We start from the raw sequence: 19,665 nt of genomic DNA, 5'->3' as shown, positions 1-19,665 counted from the left end.
AGGTTTTGTGCATGTAAACGATGAAAAAAATCTTAGTATGTTGCATAATGGCACGAAAACCATCTGCAAAATGCAAAAAAAAAATCAAAGTACTGAAGTACTGAAAGCCGGGCTCTTTTGGTGTGTCTTTATGCGTATTGTGTAGTAAAGACTGAAATCTCTCTCTCTCTCTCTCATTCTCTCTCTCTCTCTCTCTCTCTCTCTCTCTCTCTCTCTCTCTCCTGCTTTTAATTTCGGCAAAGTGTCATGCAGAGAGTGACCAAATTTTGTGAGCGGCTATAAACAAAAATATGCCTGCCTAGTAGAAAAAAGTTCAACAGTTGCTGCCTTGAATTTTGCAACAAGCGTTATGTATTCAATTCCCATTTCTTCAACGCCAAGCAAAGTAGTTCATGGAAATTCATGCGCATTGTATGTGTCCAAAATGCATAGTCCTGTTTTTAAAACATGGTATTAATTATAAGAAAACTAAAAAAGATAGACAATTCTCTCGAAATAAAAAAAAGAAGAAACAAAATCTCAACACTTTTGACAAAACGTGGCTCTTTGTGTAACTATTTAGTATAGCGGAAGCTTTTACTTTGACGCTGTTTGGTTTTTGGTTTACTTTTGAAGTTGTGCTATTTAAAGTAACATTGGCAATTTGCCTGCCTACAGCCAGGACTCTGCTTTCAGCAGAGCCCGGCTAAAAATTGTAAGCCCCGAAAACTAAAAATGGAATTAGGTAATAAAACAATTATCTAATGCTTGAACAGTCAATAGACCAGAATTTTTCCCTTGGTGCAGGGAACAGCTCAGTATGATCTATTGCCCGAGGCCATCAGATCATACTGAGCTGTTCCCTGCACCAAGGGAAAAATATTCTGGTCTATTGACTGCTCAAGCATTAAATAAGTGTATACTATAATTAATCTCTTAAGAATTACCTTTATAGGAGTTAAAATGCGGCACATGAAGTATATAGTGGACTACCGTCATGAATACGAAAGTAAGAATAATTTTTCAGTCTTAATCGACATTCAAAACTTGCATTATTATTTGTGCAATCTGGTGTTTTTAGAAACAGAGTGGGATGATCTACCGTTCGAATTCCCGCGACTGCGAAGTTAATTCGACAACAATATAAATTCAAGAAATGAAAACATATTCATGTCGATATAACTACTTGTATTATGAATGAATTATTATTCTTCTATGCCAAAATTTCTTTCTCAGATGAAATATAATACAATACAAAATATTTTCATGAATAAAAAGACATACTGATTTATACGACGGTAAGACGAGAAAAGGTGTATCACCACAAAAAGGCCCCATACACTTCGGTCAAAAAGGCGTTTTTACCTTATGAATACACTTTGCTAATTCATGCGCCATGAGCACAGATACAAACGTCTTCACGTGTTTTGAGCATATTTATTTTTGTAAGATTAAATGAAACTTTCAATCTTACATAACCAAGTTGATATGTACTTTTGAAAAACAGTCATTAAAGTTTCTGGCACTATATTTTTTGCCGCGAAAGCTTACTGAATAACATGTTAATATGGCTGTTCCGTGTATGTTTCATATCCCTGACTAAGAGCGCAAATTATTGCGGCGATACACTATATTTCAAACAAATGGACATCAGTATTACAATATAAATTTAAGCATCCAATGCTTATTTTTGGATATCGGGTTACACGCGGTGCTCCATTTGTCTTCACCGCTTGGTGTGTCATAGGACCGACAACATCCAAAATAAGCATTCAATGCTTAAATATATAACCCCTCGACCACGTCATTTAATATATCCAAAATACAGTTGACTTTGTTACTTTGTACATAAGAATTTCGACTTTACACATCGATAATTCATTTCAAGTTCTTTTACAGATTTCTTGCTTTATATAGATGAATAAAATATTTTGATTTTGTTTAAACAAATAACGTTTAGAGTAAGTATGATAGAATGAAGGATATAATTGTACAGCATTTGTTGCATTATTATTTGTTGACGGGGCACTAAACGACTTTTAAAATATTTTAATTGTATTTTCATTAGTATATCAATTTTTTTTCCACATGTTTGAAACGTTCGCCATTCACGCTATAAATTACTTCTTTAACGAATTAATTCACTTATCAATCACCGATAAAATGAGTATTTAATTACAGTTAACTTTATCATAAAGATCATTTTTGTTGTTATTTCATTTCAAAGCTTGAAATCAAATGCATTTCAATTTAACGCAAAAAATTTGCAAAAGCCCATCACCCTAGTTTTTCAGAACAAATCACTCATTTTGCGTTCATCGCTTCTGCGCTCTGTTCGCGTTCTGCGTGCGCTCACTGTTCACCAACCGCTCACCAAATTCCGTTCAGCGTTCAAACACCGTTCACCCATCGATCGCTGACCGTTCGTTCATCTGTGGCTCACAGTTTATGTGCGACAGTAGAACATTTAAGGGACTGTACTTCCTTACCTACTTACTTATACCTACTTACTTACTTACTTACTAACTTAGCTGCTGGTTAGCACATAAGGCCATCACCAGAGACTTTCATGCTGGTCTGTCCGGAGTCCATCTCTGGACTGTCCCCATATCCAGTTGATGTCTTTTAATTTTTTCACACCTGATCTCCTCCAGGTCTCTTTTGGTCTTCCTCACGTCCTCTTTCCGGCTGGTGTCCATCTTTATGGCTAACCTTGGGATGGAGGTTGAATGCATTCTACAAACATGTCCAATCCACTGTCACTTTCTCTTACTTATTACCTGGAATAGAGGGATGATGTTGATTCTTTTATACAGCTATTCATTCGAGATGGCAATTGATCAGAAGATGCGCAATATTCTGCAAATACATCGTATCTGAAAGGTATCTATCTTGTTTGAATTGACTTTAGACACTTTCTTTCCAAGATTCGGGGCTCCAAGCACATTACGCTTGAATATCCTGATTTTGGTGTTTGGCTGATCATTGTTGATCTCCAGGTCTTTCGTAATACAGCATATGCTGCTGTTGTTTTAGAAATTTGAGCTTCTTAAGTAGACAAATTCTGTGACCTCTGCAATATTTTTACCACTTAGGGTTGTAGGTTCCTCAAATTTTATGTTGATCTTTGCCACCTTAGCTTTTGTGTTATTACTTCTCAGGGCAATCTTTTCTGCTGTTTTGGCAAGATGGTTGCTTTTTACTTGCATGCCACGCTGTCTACCTGTGTGATAGTAACATTGCCGGATCGTATGCAAAACCTACATCTCCCAGCATTTCTGACATGGTCCAACTGATTTCATTTCGCTTGTTTTTGATGATTTCTTACATGATGCAGTCAATGCAGAATGTGAAGAGCAAGGGAGAAAGCAGACACCCTGTTTTACTCCTGTTTCTGATTTAAACTCATCTGCAAGGTTTGTTCCCCAGATAACTCTGGCAGTTAAGTCTGTATACAACATCTTGATGATAGAGAAGAGTTTATCTGGGACTCCATAATGACTGAAGCTTCTTTCTAAGGCTGGTCTGTTAACACTTTCTAAAGCTTTGGTGAAGTCGATGAAATTGATGCAAAGAGGAGAGTTCCATTCATTGCCCTGTTCTAGTATTTGTCTGAGAATAAAAACTTCGTCAGCGCATGATCTCCTAAGACCTGCTTGTTCTTTTCGCAGTTAGGGGTCTATTATTTCTGCAATTCTGATAAGTAATCACATCACTCTGCTTAAGACTTTCATGATGACTGACAGGAACATTATACGTTGTACCTCTAAAATTGTAACAGTTTCAGAGGTCTCCTTTATACTCCATTCTTAATGAGATAATCATGAATATCCACATCGCACTGAAAACGAGGATAAGGTTTAACTATAAGGCCTGAATGTTGGTATCTCTTCTGAGTTCCCATATCTTTTGTAGAATACTTGTCAAGGTGTTATGTGTCCACTACTCTGTCTTGAAAAACTCTGCATTTATTTATCCAAATATTTACAATTCTTAAAAAATATATATGAAGGGCCTTTAAAAATGAATATTGTTTATAACATTTACATGTTCATTATTAGCTCTTGTATTAAATTAGTTCATTGACCATTATTCGACACGCTACAACTGCATGGAATGCATGGACGTCTTAAAGGAAAAACTATAACTGCAAACAAACATTTGATTTTTTTTATGTATACGTTGATTTATACATTTCTGGTGACCACCCCACCTCCTGGAAATTTCAAATTGCATTGTAAAATCCCCCCCCCACCTCCCACCAAATAGGCTTCGGACACCCCCGGCAAACACAGCTATCCATCGGATCCATCTGTACACTTTATTTTATACCTATAGAAATTATGTACAGTAGTTGGGTTGCCAATCGATTTAAATTCAAACTTTATGATAAAATCAGTTTTCAAATATTTATGACAAGGTAATAATTTTTTTTTAAGAATGCCTAAAAAAGAAATAAAATGTTTCGTCCGAATCCGGAGCCAAAATGACCTGAGACGAAACGAAATGTAACGTAATGGTAAAGAGAAAGTAAAAGTTGATACAAGTGGACTGAGTGGCTGTGCTGCATGATGGTTTATACTAGACCGTAGTCTTACTCCAGAGCTTCGGAATGTGAATTCCATAAATTTGACATATATTACAGCTGGGTTTTTTTTAAGGTAAGCTAATGTGACTTATAAACGGTCTGTCTATTTTAGCGCTAAACTAAAACTGTCCTGTGTTTTTGCGTAGTAGCTTGTTAATCTGCTTCAAAAAAAATTCTTTCAATATCATAATTGCTGTCGATTATAAAATGTCGACATCACATGTTCATGATATGAATTATGTAAAACTGACTATTTCATTTGGTGAAGAAATTAATGTCGAAAATTAGGGCAAAGAGAAGAGTAATTGAAAATGTGCCCAAAATTGACCCTTACGTTGTTTACTATAAGAACTGAAGAATGCTGAACACACAACGTTACGTTGTTTACTAAGAACTGAAGAATGCTGAACACACAACCTTTTGTACACTGTTTGTGTACTTATAATTTCCATATGTGCCATTTGATATATTTAACTTCTTGAATGTCACCTTAGTTGTTATATTTTATGATGATGTCAAATGATTATATTGATGTCAACTTGGTATGCAAACAAATATCTGGCGTTTTCCTTCTTAACGATTTTTATATTTTACCTGCCAGGAAAACATGGGAAACATTTCCTTGCAGGTCAAATACCAAAATCGTTTTAAAAAAAGTTTGGAAAACGTCAGTTATTTCAGACTTACAAACAGTGGGTGCAAATTGACATAGCAGTAAATTTTATATAAAGAGACAGGAGCAAATTATTCATCACATGGTGTTTTTTTCTTCTTTCGTTGATATTTTCCATCAGTACATGATATAAAAATCATGATATGGCATTTTTAATATTGTCTCCAGTCGCTGGTATCATGCCTCCGGCCTCGTGGCTCTCGGGCTGATATACATGGACCTGTAGGATGCAGTATAAAAAATACCGTGTAATAATCTATATTTATATCTATATGTATATATAAATGAATTAACAGTTCACAAAAGAATACTGAGCCAAAATTTTCATTTCAAATAAAATTACATTTCTTTATACATGTATCAACAAAAGTGTATTTTGTGCAATTGTTTATGCATGCATGTATTAATTATTTTCTAATGATCTTTGAAATATATTTTACATGTTGGGGTTAAATTAAAAAGTAAAATTATTTCGATAGAACTTAGAAAGATGTATTTGTATTTGGTATTTTCAAAATCAAAGTATATGTATATGACATCTTCGCTAGCAAAGGGTTTCAGATCCACGCCGCTCCTCAGGAACGTTCTTAAGGAGTGGTGTGGATCAGAAACCCTTGGCTAGCGAAGATGGTGTAGATACATAAAAGAGGCATTATCAAAATTATTTAAGAAAAGCCCTTGTCTGCACAACTGAAAGCAATGTATTTCGCAATCCAAATAAGGCTAGAGTAAACAATTTGGCATCTGACCATTTCCGCTAAGAAAAAAAAAGCATACCCAATATTGACCTCTCATTGGTTGTCATATGCTTGTAGTCAAGGAAACTGGGATTGATTTCTACATACCGGTACATATGTATATAAAAGGGATTTGCAACAAACGAAAAACATCATTCTGTTAAAGAAATGAAAGACTACATTGCAATTTATTGAAGATCATTCTGTATTGACTACCGGTAAATCACTATCATTTTTTAAAAATATCAAGGTAAGATAATTTTTTTGAATGAATTTTCTCTCTCTCCCCCCCATCTCCCCTCGCCATAATGATAAGAATTCAACATACAGGGGCTATTCATTGAATAGTAAGACTTTTGCTATAAATGAAAAATTTATGTATATAACTTTCTCTTTTATATTACCGGTAATTATATTCCCAAAAAAAAACAGTCTTTTTAATAATTATCAAGCTTAATATATAATGGAATGTCCCTCTGTACTTTGAAAGAGGTATACCCTTTTCCCCAAAAAATTTTCATTTGGATCTTTTATACTCTATGAAACTGTCACTGGTACAATGTATATTTATAAAGAAAATGAAATTACAACACACTCAATTACCACAATGCTATAAGGTGTATAACAGAACACATGTATATGGAGTTGACCTAATGTAAAGGACTGATATGTCATTAAATCTTTTGTCATAATTAAGACATTGAACTTTTGATGTTGACATAATTTTTAGATTAATATTTTGAAATAGGTCAGTAGGTCACATTATTTATTCCTTATCAAAAGTAGGCTACCAGGTTAAAAATTCTTGCCCTATATAGTCATAATGAAAATATCTGTTCTGACTATTTTAAATTCAAAATATGTCATTTTTTTTAATCATAATTGATATTCAAATGACAATAGTCTTGTACATGGGTATATATAAAATCGAATGAATTATGAAGGAACATTTCAGATAGATGTGTATGTATTATTTTTGTAGTTATGTACAAAGGACTATATATTGATATGGGCCTAAAATGGTCCCCTAAAATGAACATCATCATTTTACTTTAATTCTTTGTTTTATTTGTACAAATATATATATGTGATGTTTTTACATTATGTTGATTTTGATTCAAGAGCCCACAATTTTGAAATATGATATCATAAAGACAACCCTTTCCCACCATTTTTGCATTTTTAGCATAAAACAGCTTGTTTTCAAGCATGCAGTCTAAATTTCTTTCAGAAAACATAGAGCGCAAGCTTGAACAAACAAAATATTTTAATCAGAGATGTTACTAGCCAAGGCTAATAAGTGACGAAAAAAATTTCCTTGTTCAAGCATGCGCTCTGTATATCCCTTTTTTGGTAAAAGATAAGAAAAATGTCACTTTTTGATTTATTTTGATTGAATTATAGAAATAGCGTCACTTCTGACGTCATATACTGCAAGTGAGTGCAAGTAAATCAAATAAATGGGTGAAAAATATTTTTTATTTCAACTCGATCTTCTAAAAAATAACATAACATTTCATTGTTCCCGATCCGCGCGAAACACTTTAAAATTAACACAGCTGTTATGTACTCAATATAGATCTGACAATGTCAATTTCAAGTTGTTGACATGCATTTTAGAGTACATTTTGGGCATAATGATAATAGGCTTATAGCTGAAAATAACGACATGACATTTTAAGAGAGAGGTTTAAAAATCAGATATAATTATGAATATTTTACATATATGGACAGCATGTTATTGTAGAAAAGTACAATCTTGCTATGGATAACATGTTTACAAAAGTCTTTTAAGGTAACGGTCAACCAAGGCAACTCACAATATCGTGCCGATTATTAACCTCTCGTATTTATTGATTGCTGATAAGAGCAGCTTGTGTAGTAAAATATGTAGGCCACTTTGACGACGACAGGAAAACCAAGGTTTATCTCTCATATGACTTACCTGTTAAGACCAGTTCTCTGTAAAAATCACACATATTCAAAATAGGGTGGCCACAGCATCCCTCAGAATTTCTTCAAACTTGTCACATGGTATCATATTAGGTTGAAACTAACATGCATGACCATTTTTTTTTCTCAGCCTCTCCCGTTACCATGGTAACAGGAATGCAAAATTTTTGACCAATATGGCAGATTTTTTGCATAGCTATTTTGTAAAAACTAGGCTTTTTACATGATTTGTTTTACACCCCTGCATCATACTGAACCCTGATTACTAATATTTTTTGAAACTACTATAACAACACTTTAGATTGACATATTTTATATTTTGCATGAATATTTTGAAACATTGTAATACTAAGTACTAAAGTTGCTAAAATAGGGTTTGAAAATTTTGAAAAAAAATGAAAAAATTGAATCAAGTTGGATCAAAATAAAAGAAATATGCAGGATCATCAAGAAATATCACTTACATCATCTAAAACTAGAGGCTACATAAAATGAAAATCATTAGAAATATTCATGGGCAAATAATTACAAATGTTGTTTGCAACCAAATGAAAAATTGTCAAATTGGCAATATGCCAAATTTAAGATTTCATACATGTATCATGTAGCATCATACAGAATCTTTTTATAACAATAATGAAACCAATTTAAGCTTTACAGCTGAACAAATATTACAGTGTTTGAACCATATATTGAAAAAATATGATTATAAATAAAAGGTTTCATGGAATAATTCTGGAACAACAACCCCCCCCCCCCCCAATTCATGTATATGCCAAATACATGTAACAATTTTCATACATTAATTCACCATTAATATGCGAAATAACAGTTTTCATACATGGATCATGTAGTGCAGCATACAGAATCTTTGACACTCTAATTCAACAAGATTAAGCTTCACATCAAAACAGCTATGACAGTGTTTAAAACACACACTAAAAAATATAATCATGAATAAAGGTATAATGAAAATTTTCTTGAACATCTCCCTCTCCCAAACCTAGATTCACCATTTTGCCAAATAACAGCTTTCATTCATGGATCATACAGTGCAGCATACAGAATCTTTCTATAACTTCAACAAGATTAAGCTTCATACCAGTTATATGACTAACTATGACAGTGTTTGAAACACAAATCTAATATAATGATATATAAAGGCATGGTAAAGTATATCTGGAACACACCCAAACCTCAGTAGAATTTAGAACATACATGTATCGATCATGACTACCGACAAGAGTTTGTACTCTGAAATACAAATAACAATGGTATTACAAAGTATATACTGCTAGGTACAATAGAATAAACCCTTTTTGTTCTGTAAAATCAATTTTGTTACAATACTCACAATTACAGTTGCATTGATGTTTAAAAGGAAAATATTTCTCCTTATATTAAGAAAACTAAAGTAAAATGTTAATTCTTAGGCGCATCTTTGACTTAAAGTCAAGATTTCATATTTATGACATCACAATGATCATTGTTCAAGCTCATGATTGTGCTTCTACAAAAGTGGTCTGATTTATAATTCTGCAAACTATGACAATTCCTCAAATGTAAACATATCTAATAAATGACAACATTAAAAGTAAGTGATTATATCTTCTGTGAAAGCATCTTAGAAAATTTGATCATACAGTAGCAACCAAGATTATATTCTTGATGAACTTTTAAATATAGCTGTTTACTATTTGAATAAAAAACATGAATATTATGAAAGGTCTTTCAAGATTTCATTTTTAAACAGAAATAATCGTTCCTCTTCTGTCGCTGCCAATACATCGTCTCTGTCCATTTTTTTCTCCTTAAGTCCAATTCTGGAAAAGAAACTGGAAATCTGCTGGCTTGTTAGGAATTCAGACTTTCTGAATCGATTCTGTCCATTTCTCTGTTCTGTTCTCATTTCCTCTGCCACCTTTAATGGATCTTCTTTTCTTCCTGTTACTTTACCAGCATTGAATTTATCCAATAAAAACTGTTTCTGGTCTTCTGTAAATCTCGTTTTTGGTTTATGGACTTTGAGTGCCCATCCCATTTCTTTCAAAGGTGGGGTATAGTCATCAACCTCTACTTCTGTTGAGATTAACTGACTATTAGCTGATGAGAAAGCTCCAGAGCTCAGTTTTGAACAATACTTCAGCTTGCACCTATCTGGCATGGAACGCAATGCAGCATGATCATTTTTGCAACCAACAATAAGATGGGCATCAAGATTTGACGAAGTCCTGAAGGAGCTCATACATCCTTCTTTTGGGCAAACAAACACTTTCTTTTGTTTAAGTACAACGTCTGGTACATCTTCGTCTGTTTCATCTTAAATGAAAGATAGTTTAATGTTACTGAACATCCTTTACAATGAAACTATCTATGGGTTAAATATAAATATTTTATTTTTAAGTAAAATGGGTACTTTTATTTTCACATTTATAAATATAAATATAGATTGATTTATATATAAAAATTATTTATGATATAATTATAATATACCATTATCAGAATCTGTGTCTGATTCCACCACATCTGCTGGGGCCACAAGATCGGCATCAAACAAAACTCTAAGAGGGGTTGTGCTAATTTTACCTTGGATGAGAAAATCCCAAGGATACTGTTTTCCTGTTATGGAAATAAGGAAATGTAAACTATATATACATGAAAATGTTAATTAACAGTGGCATTTTCTTGTAAAAAAAAAAATTAAATATATACATGTACATGTAGTATCAAACACTACATGTATAATTTGTCTGAGAATCTAAGAAATTTTTTACCCTTTTCTTAGAGAAGCAATTTTTTCTTTAAATTGAAAAATTACAATGTATCAAAGTAATTATCAAACTGAAAAACTTTTACATTAAATATTTTTCTTACTTAACTAATACATGTAATACCTTGATTTTGATTTTCCAATGTAAATACTGAATATATCTTATTATTAGTACTAACTAGTATTTATAGTAGTAACCTATTGTTAGTACATGTATTAACTTTCAAGGTTTGGCTATATACCTGTCCCAATCTCGAAAGCTTTCCAAACAGTGAGGCCAGGGGCATCAAACACAAAATTGTGAAATTTTGTGACGGATGGAATACTTTGGATGGGCTTGTCTCCGTCAAGTACTACAGTAGGGCTAACAACCTTCACTAAGTACTGTCCATGTTGCTGTGAATCTATAGCCTACAAAATTGCAATAGTGTATTCAGACATACCAAATGTCTGGATTTAAAAAGATAATCCTAGACCTTCAAGTTTACCTTTGCTAAGGTGATCAAAAACTTACTCTTTTCATATCTGTAGCACAAGTAACATCATGTCCCTCATTGATGTAGCGCTTTATGGAACATTTCAAATGGGATGCCTTTCTGTCACACACTCCTTTACCGGCCTGAGCTTCACAGAAGTTGAACGAGTGAAGACGACTTCCAAGCTCTTGATAAAGTATTGAAAAAGTGAGGGAGCTCTTGTAGCATCCTGCGTTGTCTGTCCAAAAGTTTACTTTTGAAATTCCATGGACACTTGCAACAGTATCAACTAGGATAGATGCAGTGACTGAAGAATCTTGGGAAAAAGGACCTTCAAGAATATGAACACATGTAAATATTTCTGTGTCATGTTTTCCCTTCAAGTAAACCACACTGATGTGCCAGCTGATGCCTCGTTTGGCAAACCAATCTGTCTGGCCTTCTCTGTACTTCCTGGGAAGAAATTTCATGGCCCAATCTCCAACTATGAATGCTTCACAATCATCCAAGCACTGTGTTATAGTCCGCTGTGCACGTTCCTGATTTTTGGATCTCATGATATGGCATCTCCACTCGCATATGTTTGAGACAGCATTTTCAACCTGTAAAAGCGAACATAAATATATATATATTCTTTTTACCCAATCTTGGTCTCAAGCAAGAAGCTGAAGACAGCAAGCAATTAGGCTAATAGATGTACTGGTTATAAATATATAGTTAAGGATCCTTGACACCCCTCAACTTCTACTTTTTATGACAGTACATCACAACATGGTGATTTCCAACCATAATGAAACCTCATATATCGCCAATTCTTATTGTCAATCTCTATTGCGCAACGGTTGTATCTTTGCTCAATCTACTGACCTACAGGTCCCCATTTCAAATACTGCAGGGAATTTGTTTTCATGAATAGTGATAATGTTTTAAAAGTTTTTTGTCATTTTCAAGTTGAGCACATGCTAGAAATCCATATTTTTAAATAAATATTATAATTAATAATAATAAGTTCTGGTTTGCATAAAGAACTTTTCTCAGGGTGTGGATGACTCTTGAATAAATTTCACAAAAATTTGACAAAAAGGTTGAATTTTATGGAAAAAAATCAGTTCAAGAATGATTACCTTGAAAAGAAATGCATCTTGGTTGTCCCAGTTTCTTGCAGTTGTCTTTTCCAAAATTAACTGTAAGGTATCATCCAAATTCTTACAGTCAATGCATACCTGGTCATGTTCATGGTCTGTGCATGGATTGTGGAAGAAATCTGAGGAATCACTTAATGCATAGGAACAACAGTGATAAGCCACTGGAGATTGCAAAGTGATGTGCATCTGAAATATTAATTAATATTGTAAACTGAGAGCAAATGATAAATGAAATTTCCTTCTAAACATTTGGGTGTGAAAGGATTTATCGTTTGAATTGAATGTTTCAGACATTTAATGCATTTTACCTTGTACTCAGATTTCAAGTATTGTTTGGCTGCTAGAAGTTTGGAAGTGATCTGCTGTTTTTCTTGAATGGTAAGATCAAGATCCCTAATGACATCTTCTAGGTCACTGAATGCCTGCCCTCCCTCCACAACATAATAATCCAGGCCTTCTAAGGAATGGCGAACAGATGCACGACAGTCTTGGAGAATCTTGAACAGAGTACTCTCTCCTTAAAAAGAAATACAGAATATTAATATAAACCCAGAAGAAATATTTTTTATAACATAATTACATTTTCTATTCCAAATTTAATATTCTATTGTAATATACATGTGTATATATGTTTTTCAATGAATTTCATTTAAAATCAAATATCCAGTATTTAGTATATTATTTTTCTGCAGTAGCATCACAGCGAAAGCATAAAAAATCATGAGAAGTCATATGACATGTATGTAACATGTAACATTAAAATTCAGGAAATCAACGTATACACAAAATGCATTGTATTTAAATACAACTCAAAAGTAGATACCTAAGCATTCCATATTTTGTTCCTTGCATAACTGCTGATATTGTCTCACTACACTAGCTGGTGCCAGGCTCCTTATAACATTCGGAGTCTTTATGATTTCTCCTGTAGACAGAACAAGTGTTTTCTCTCCAAATGGCAAATCCTTGATAATATTGGTTGAAGTAATGAAGTCAATGAAATGCTCCAACTGACTGTCTTCATACTTGAGGCGGTATTGCTTCTGAGGAATAATTGGTGCTCCAATTCCATCTCTCTTCATGTGCTTTTTAGCTGTGTAAAAGCGATACCTTGTAAGATTTGGAATATATTTCAAAACTTCTTCAAAGGAGAAATCAATAGTAACTACAGATAATAGCTGTCGTCGAAAACACCAAGATTCTGCTTTCATGTATGAATCTGCAACCGCTTGCAAAAACTGTTCCGGAGATTCCTTGTCTTCCTCAAAGTTTTCCACTTCACTAAACAAATGTTGTTTAATGCTATCAGAGTCTTCATCCCTAAATATAGTATCAAGTACTAAGGAAACACATTGGTCAGCTTTTACATAGTATCTTCTCTGAGTTCTTTCACTTGAGTCCTGCATTCTATTCAGCATACATTTCAATGGACTTACTCCACACACAGTCAGAAAGTCATTTAGTTTTTCAAATCTTTCTTCTTGTTGAACTGTTGAGTCCTCGGTTTCCTGGCTCCCTGTCAACTGTTGACTTGTCTGACTTGACTGACTTGATGCATAGCTCACATTCTACAGAACAAATAAAATCAAAGTGGTGAAAGTATATGAATGAGTTAATTTGTAAAGTAAATATGACATTCTGAACATATATTCTATTGATATTTAGAATAGACACATGACCATTTATTTCAGCTTACACAATTATTATTTTGCATTTTACTTCTTTTTTAATATATCAGGCAGAGAGAGAGAGAGAGAGAGAGAGAGAGAGAGAGAGAGAGAGGTAATTTTTAATCTTTATTTAAAAATAACTCTGAACCCTTAGTTATTGTGCCTGGTAGCCATACACAGTAACATCCAATGCTTATGTGTTCCTTTTTTTAATCACATGCAATTCATCTTTCTTAATCAAGTGTTAGATTCATGGTTTTCAGATGAGAATAACTTATATCTGCAGACATGTGGATAGCAAAGAAAGATACAAGTTATTGACAAGAACAGTTTAATCATTAGAAAACTAAGAAAAAAACAGCTTTCTAATCAATTTCTTTGTATATCTATGTGTTTAAGCCTAGCTAGTATATAGATTTAATTATCTACTAGATCATAGCAAACTGACATAGAAAAATTGAATGACATTTAACCAATGCCTTGAAATAAGTTTCTATAAAACATATATTACCTTGCTATTTATAGCTTACATCTAAGTATGCAATTATTGAGAACCATAAGTCAAATAGATATTTTTTTACTCTACTCACTATAGTCATTGATCTTTTAGGTGGAAGGTCGTCTAAACTGCTTCCTTTTCTCTTAAGATCAGAAGTTGAGCACTCCAAATCCTGAAATGATTTATTTATGGTTAAAACGTGTAATAGCAATAATGAATACCATTATATATCTTACCTGCTGCTAAATTGTAAGGAAATCATTGGTTAACAGCAGTCACATGGACAATCAATCAAGTACCGATATATTCAAAATTAATAGACAACCTTATATTAGTCTCCTGGTAAAACCATTGAATTTTAAATGAAGTCTTACTCACATCACAACTTATCATGATATATGTGTTATATTTACATTTAGTATTATAAAAAGGGGGTTGCCATGGAGTCCTATATAATACATTTGAGGTGACTTTTCTGCACTCTGCTGGAAAAGCCAGAGAAGCTGCGATTATGATGTCAATGATTACCTTCTGATCTATGTCATCTTCATGATTCTCTAAAACTCTTTCTCTACACAGTCTACATATAGCTGTAAATAAGAATCAATATACGGCCGTTAATTATGCAAAAAGTCTTGTACTCATTGCTGAATTAATATACATTAAACATGAAAACCATGCGTGCATGTCTTTTACAAAAGTGAGAACATGCAGTCATCATGAGTAAACCAAGACAAACTATATAAAATATGTTTTATTAGTGCCATAGGCTAAGATGTATGTTCTTTATGGAAATCATATTAAAATGTATAAATAGCAAGGTTTACTCCACAAATGTTGAAATTTAAAAAAATGCTGAATCAATCATCATTTGCCCAAAAATTTGACTGCTTGATTTGATAGACAAATGAAAAATAACAAATTAAAGAACAAAGAAAAGATCAGTTAATTCAACACTATCACGGATTCCCCTAGTATTTATTCAAATTAACAATACAGAACAGGTACATTGTACATGTACATAATTTGTGGTTTTGAAAATTATCTTCAGCTTTTCATGATATAATGACAAATATTGTATACATGTATCAAGATACTTACGCGTTCCAACTGGAATAATAACTCCAATGGACTGATGTATATTTGAACACATATCTGCTGTAACATGCCTATCTGCTCCCTTCCCTTGGTGATGGAACCTGAGGATAGGTGTATCTCCAATGCCACACCTTTTTCTCCTTTGTCGTTTTGATACATTTTGAAGAATAATTTCTTTATGATCCACACAAATATTAAGTTTACTGGTGAAATTAGATTTTGTTAATAAAATTTCTGCTAAAATAATAATTTGAATGTTTTCATCAAGATTATTTAAAGGTGTTTTAGAAGCTGAACACTGCAGGGAATCTTGTAGTTGTCTCCCGATGTCACACTTATTTTCCTCATTCATTTTGCATGGCAAATTCTTTAAAAAAAGAAGATAACTTTATCTTACAAAATAAGCAACCAACATTATTCAAATTATACATAAAGGGGAACTTGTTATACTTGTAGTATGTATTGGTAAAAGACTGCACAATTTTGCACGGTTATAGACCTACATGTATAGGCAATATCTTTCTCTTTCGAGGTCATATTTTTTTTTGTCCTTCAAAACTGGTTTTATTTGAATATAATCTATTGATTAATTTTTGCACAATCCTGTCTTATAATTTATTATCAAATTCATCATAAAATATGGAGAATCATATTACACCAGAGATTGCCTTGGGAAGTAAATTTAAAATTATGTTTGCAACAAAATTAGCTGCAGGACTGTAGCTCCCGGTCTGAAAAAATTCGGATGGACGACCTGGGAGCTACAGTGCCTCCCATAGTAAAAAACTGCAATTTACGGCGCACAAAAAATTGCGCTAAGTTTGGACTTATTAACCTTATTTTCACACAAATTCTGTAAAAATAATTAGCACCATAAAATTCTTCAGCAAATCTACCACTGATATCATCACTTAACTTGCCTCAGATTTTCTCTTAAACATGATAACCGACCTCGGAAAATGAAGTATGTTAATTTACGTCGAGATCGAGAGTCGCCATTTTTAAATGTAAACAAACTTGCACCACTTTAATTGACAGGGCAAGGGATAGTGTTTAAAAGAATATCAGAGGCAAGTGAAGTGACAATATCTGTAGTAAAATGTCCGAGGAATTTTTTGGGATTAAATATTTGTACAGAATATGATCGTAAATGAGATTAATCAGTCAAAACCTAGCGCATTTTTTTGTGCGCCGTAAATTGCAGTTTTTTACTATGGGAGGCACTGTAGCTCCCAGGTCGTCCATCGGAATTTTTTCAGACCGGGAGCTACAGTCCTGCAGCTACAACAAAATTAGACCTAGGATAATATGGGAATGTGTTCAATTGTAATGGTAATTGTAATTGTAACTGGAAATTACCTTCTTTCTTCATTGTGACTTCTTTTCCTCAAGTAAACACCAACAACCGCAACAGACGACAGATTAAATGTCAAAACACTTTGTTTACAACTACAATTTGCACCTCCAGACACTAGAGAGTTCATCAAAGGGGAGTAACTAGGTATCAAGAAATGCTTCAAATATTGAATATTTATAAACATTTAGGTCTGTATATCTTTTACGTCTTTTATTTGCCCACCAATAATTTATATGTTTTATAATATTCACATATTGGTCTTTCATATTTAATTATCACACTTTATTAAAATGGCTGCGAATTTTTTATTTTTTATCTTTAAAAACTAACAAAATTTACCCTATATAAAAAAAATTGGAATTAAAAATATGATATATAATAGATTTGAAATTAAAATAATTGAAGCAATTTAATCATTTTGAACTCAATTTATAGAAAAAAACTGTTTTGACAATTTTTAAAACTTATAAATATATTTAAACACTTCATTTCATCCTGAATACACGTTTTTCAAAAATGACAATAGGGCGGAAGTTTGTTCTCCGTTTCCATAGCAACAAAGGACCATTATCAAAAACTAATTTTACATTTCACAATCAATGACCTATCTTTACAAAAATATGTCATAAAATTTTATTTTTTTCTCTATGCGTGGCCAACCTAATTTGATAGTTACAGAGAACTGGTCTTAAATACTCTTATGTACTAGTATATATATGGATTTCAACATAATTATGTCTGGGTTTTTTCATGAGTGATTTCAGTGTGACCATGCATTGTCACATGTTTATAGAGCTCTTGATATTTAGATATATAATCATTTGAAAATTAAAACGAAACAGATTTTCAAAATACCAGGTATAAGGAAAATGTTTATAATCTGTAATAACTAGCTAGTTTCATATTAGATAGATACATATACACTGCTGAAGATTAAGCGTCACTAGTATATCTGGTATAATACTATCATCTAGAATGTCTGTGCAAAAATCTGTTTTCCAAGATCCTGAGAGACAATATCTTCTGGATAAGGAAGAAGGTAAAAGGATACAAATTTGGCGTCATAATTTCATTTATTATTTATCATGGTGATTGATAATTCTAACATAACATGTGCATGTACTGTATATATAAAGGATGTTGCCTATTTTTGCTTGATATTTCATTCTTTTTACAAGTTGAGGTTTATTATGTTTATATAAGATTTAGTTGTTTCTTTGTTCATTAAAGCCCCCCAGAGACAAAGAGGATTTTGAAGAGGATTCATTTCATTAGTCCTTTGCTTGCGTGCTTGGCTTTTATTATTATTCCTATCTCCCTTAATGTCAGGGTGCGTGTACCATAGCTAGATGGAATTATAATATTATTATAGACCTATTTTATCTTATTTAATTTTTCTTGTAATATTTATTAGATTTTACTTTGTACCATATAGATATATGTAATAATAAATGATTAAACTTGTTTGCCTTGGTTTATAGGAATAGGAGCAACTATTATTATTTATTAAGAAAGGTATTGGTTTGAGTATAACCACAAATCAGACTGAATTATTTCAGAGTTAGAATAAAAAAATTGAAAATTTTATCATTTATCTTTTTTATTTCAGACCAGGAGGAGAAAATGGCCACATTTATCCAGCAGTTTAAGGCCCTTATGTACAAACATATACTGTACAAGAAAAGAAACAAAGGCCAACTTATTCAGGTACACTATAAATCTATTCTCCTATATGTTGTTCACTGGATATTAATTGTAACAATTTGTATAATATATCATCTGCCTTTATGAAAAGGAAGTATTTTAGTGACTGCATCTTGAATATCTTAAAAAACCAAGACCATGCATGCAGGCTCCAGAATCATTAAACTTCGACATTTAAGTTCAATTTGATTCAGCTTTGTTTCACTTTTACTACAGAAATATGAATTAAAAAAGTGAAACTCAGATCAAAGTGAGCTCATGTAGGATCAGTTCTTGTTATCACTGCACACAAAATGCTGAGGAGGTGATATAGCATTATGTGGGTGTTCATTTCTAAAGTAATTGGTGAAGTATTACTCAAGATATATCCTATATTATGGAGTATATATACACTTGTACAACTTCAAATAAAAATTTATTTCATGGTAATGTTTTGAGTACCTCAAGAAAGCTATGTGATGTGAGTTATAAACCAGTATTTCTTCTGCAGTCTGGTTAAACTTAATACCTATATGAAACAACAAAGAACACTTTTAATTGTTATGTCCATAATAACATGTTGTGTACTAATACATTTTTTAATAGATTCACAACTTATGAAATGTATTTTTTCCTACAGGAGATAGTCTACCCTATCTATTTTGTCGGTATCTTGGCTATGATAAAAGCCTTTCTTCCATTGGACCCCCTGCCAGCCATTCCCAGCTTCCCATTGGTCAGACCAGAAAACTTCACACTTGAGTACACCGACAAGATCCTGGTGTGTCCAAATGACAGCCTCACTCAAGCCATCGCTGGAGATGCAGCGGGAATATTCAAACAAATTATGGGTCTTAATGTTACACCTTCTTTAGAATTCTATCCCGATGATGTTAAAATGGTGGCAGCTTTTCAGGAAAAATATTCCCAAATTAAAGGGTATTTGTCATTCAAGAATTACTCATATATATCTCTCATTTGGTTCCTTTTAGATAAGATGCACTGTAATTTTCATGTGATAGTATTGTAAGATTTCA

At 32.8% G+C, this 19,665-nt stretch overlaps 1 protein-coding gene and 1 pseudogene across 3 annotated transcripts in view; one reads left to right on the top strand and one right to left on the bottom strand.

Moving 5' to 3' along the window:
• The first annotated feature begins 4,499 nt into the window (after positions 1-4,499).
• The window catches only part of LOC128164701 (cholesterol transporter ABCA5-like), a 40,487-nt gene continuing 25,321 nt past the window's right edge, over positions 4,500-19,665 (top strand). For 2 of the 3 annotated variants that reach the window (XR_008240981.1, XM_052828689.1), the window contains exons 1-3: positions 17,714-17,984; positions 18,555-18,652; positions 19,269-19,567. Coding sequence is in view for 2 of the 3 variants with exons in the window: in XM_052828689.1 (XP_052684649.1) it covers positions 17,921-17,984; positions 18,555-18,652; positions 19,269-19,567 (461 nt within the window). In the remaining variant the exon portion in view is untranslated. Of the gene's footprint in view, positions 4,641-17,713; positions 17,985-18,554; positions 18,653-19,268; positions 19,568-19,665 lie in introns of those variants that run through there. The other variant, XM_052828690.1, reaches the window with a different exon arrangement.
• LOC128164703 (uncharacterized) lies at positions 8,028-16,232 on the bottom strand (annotated as a pseudogene).

This window comes from Crassostrea angulata, chromosome 10, assembly GCF_025612915.1.
Source record: "Crassostrea angulata isolate pt1a10 chromosome 10, ASM2561291v2, whole genome shotgun sequence".
Classification (NCBI taxonomy): Eukaryota; Metazoa; Mollusca; class Bivalvia; order Ostreida; family Ostreidae; genus Magallana; species Magallana angulata.
The sequence above is the reverse complement of the archived record's forward strand: the minus strand, read 5'-3'. Positions and strand labels throughout refer to the sequence as shown.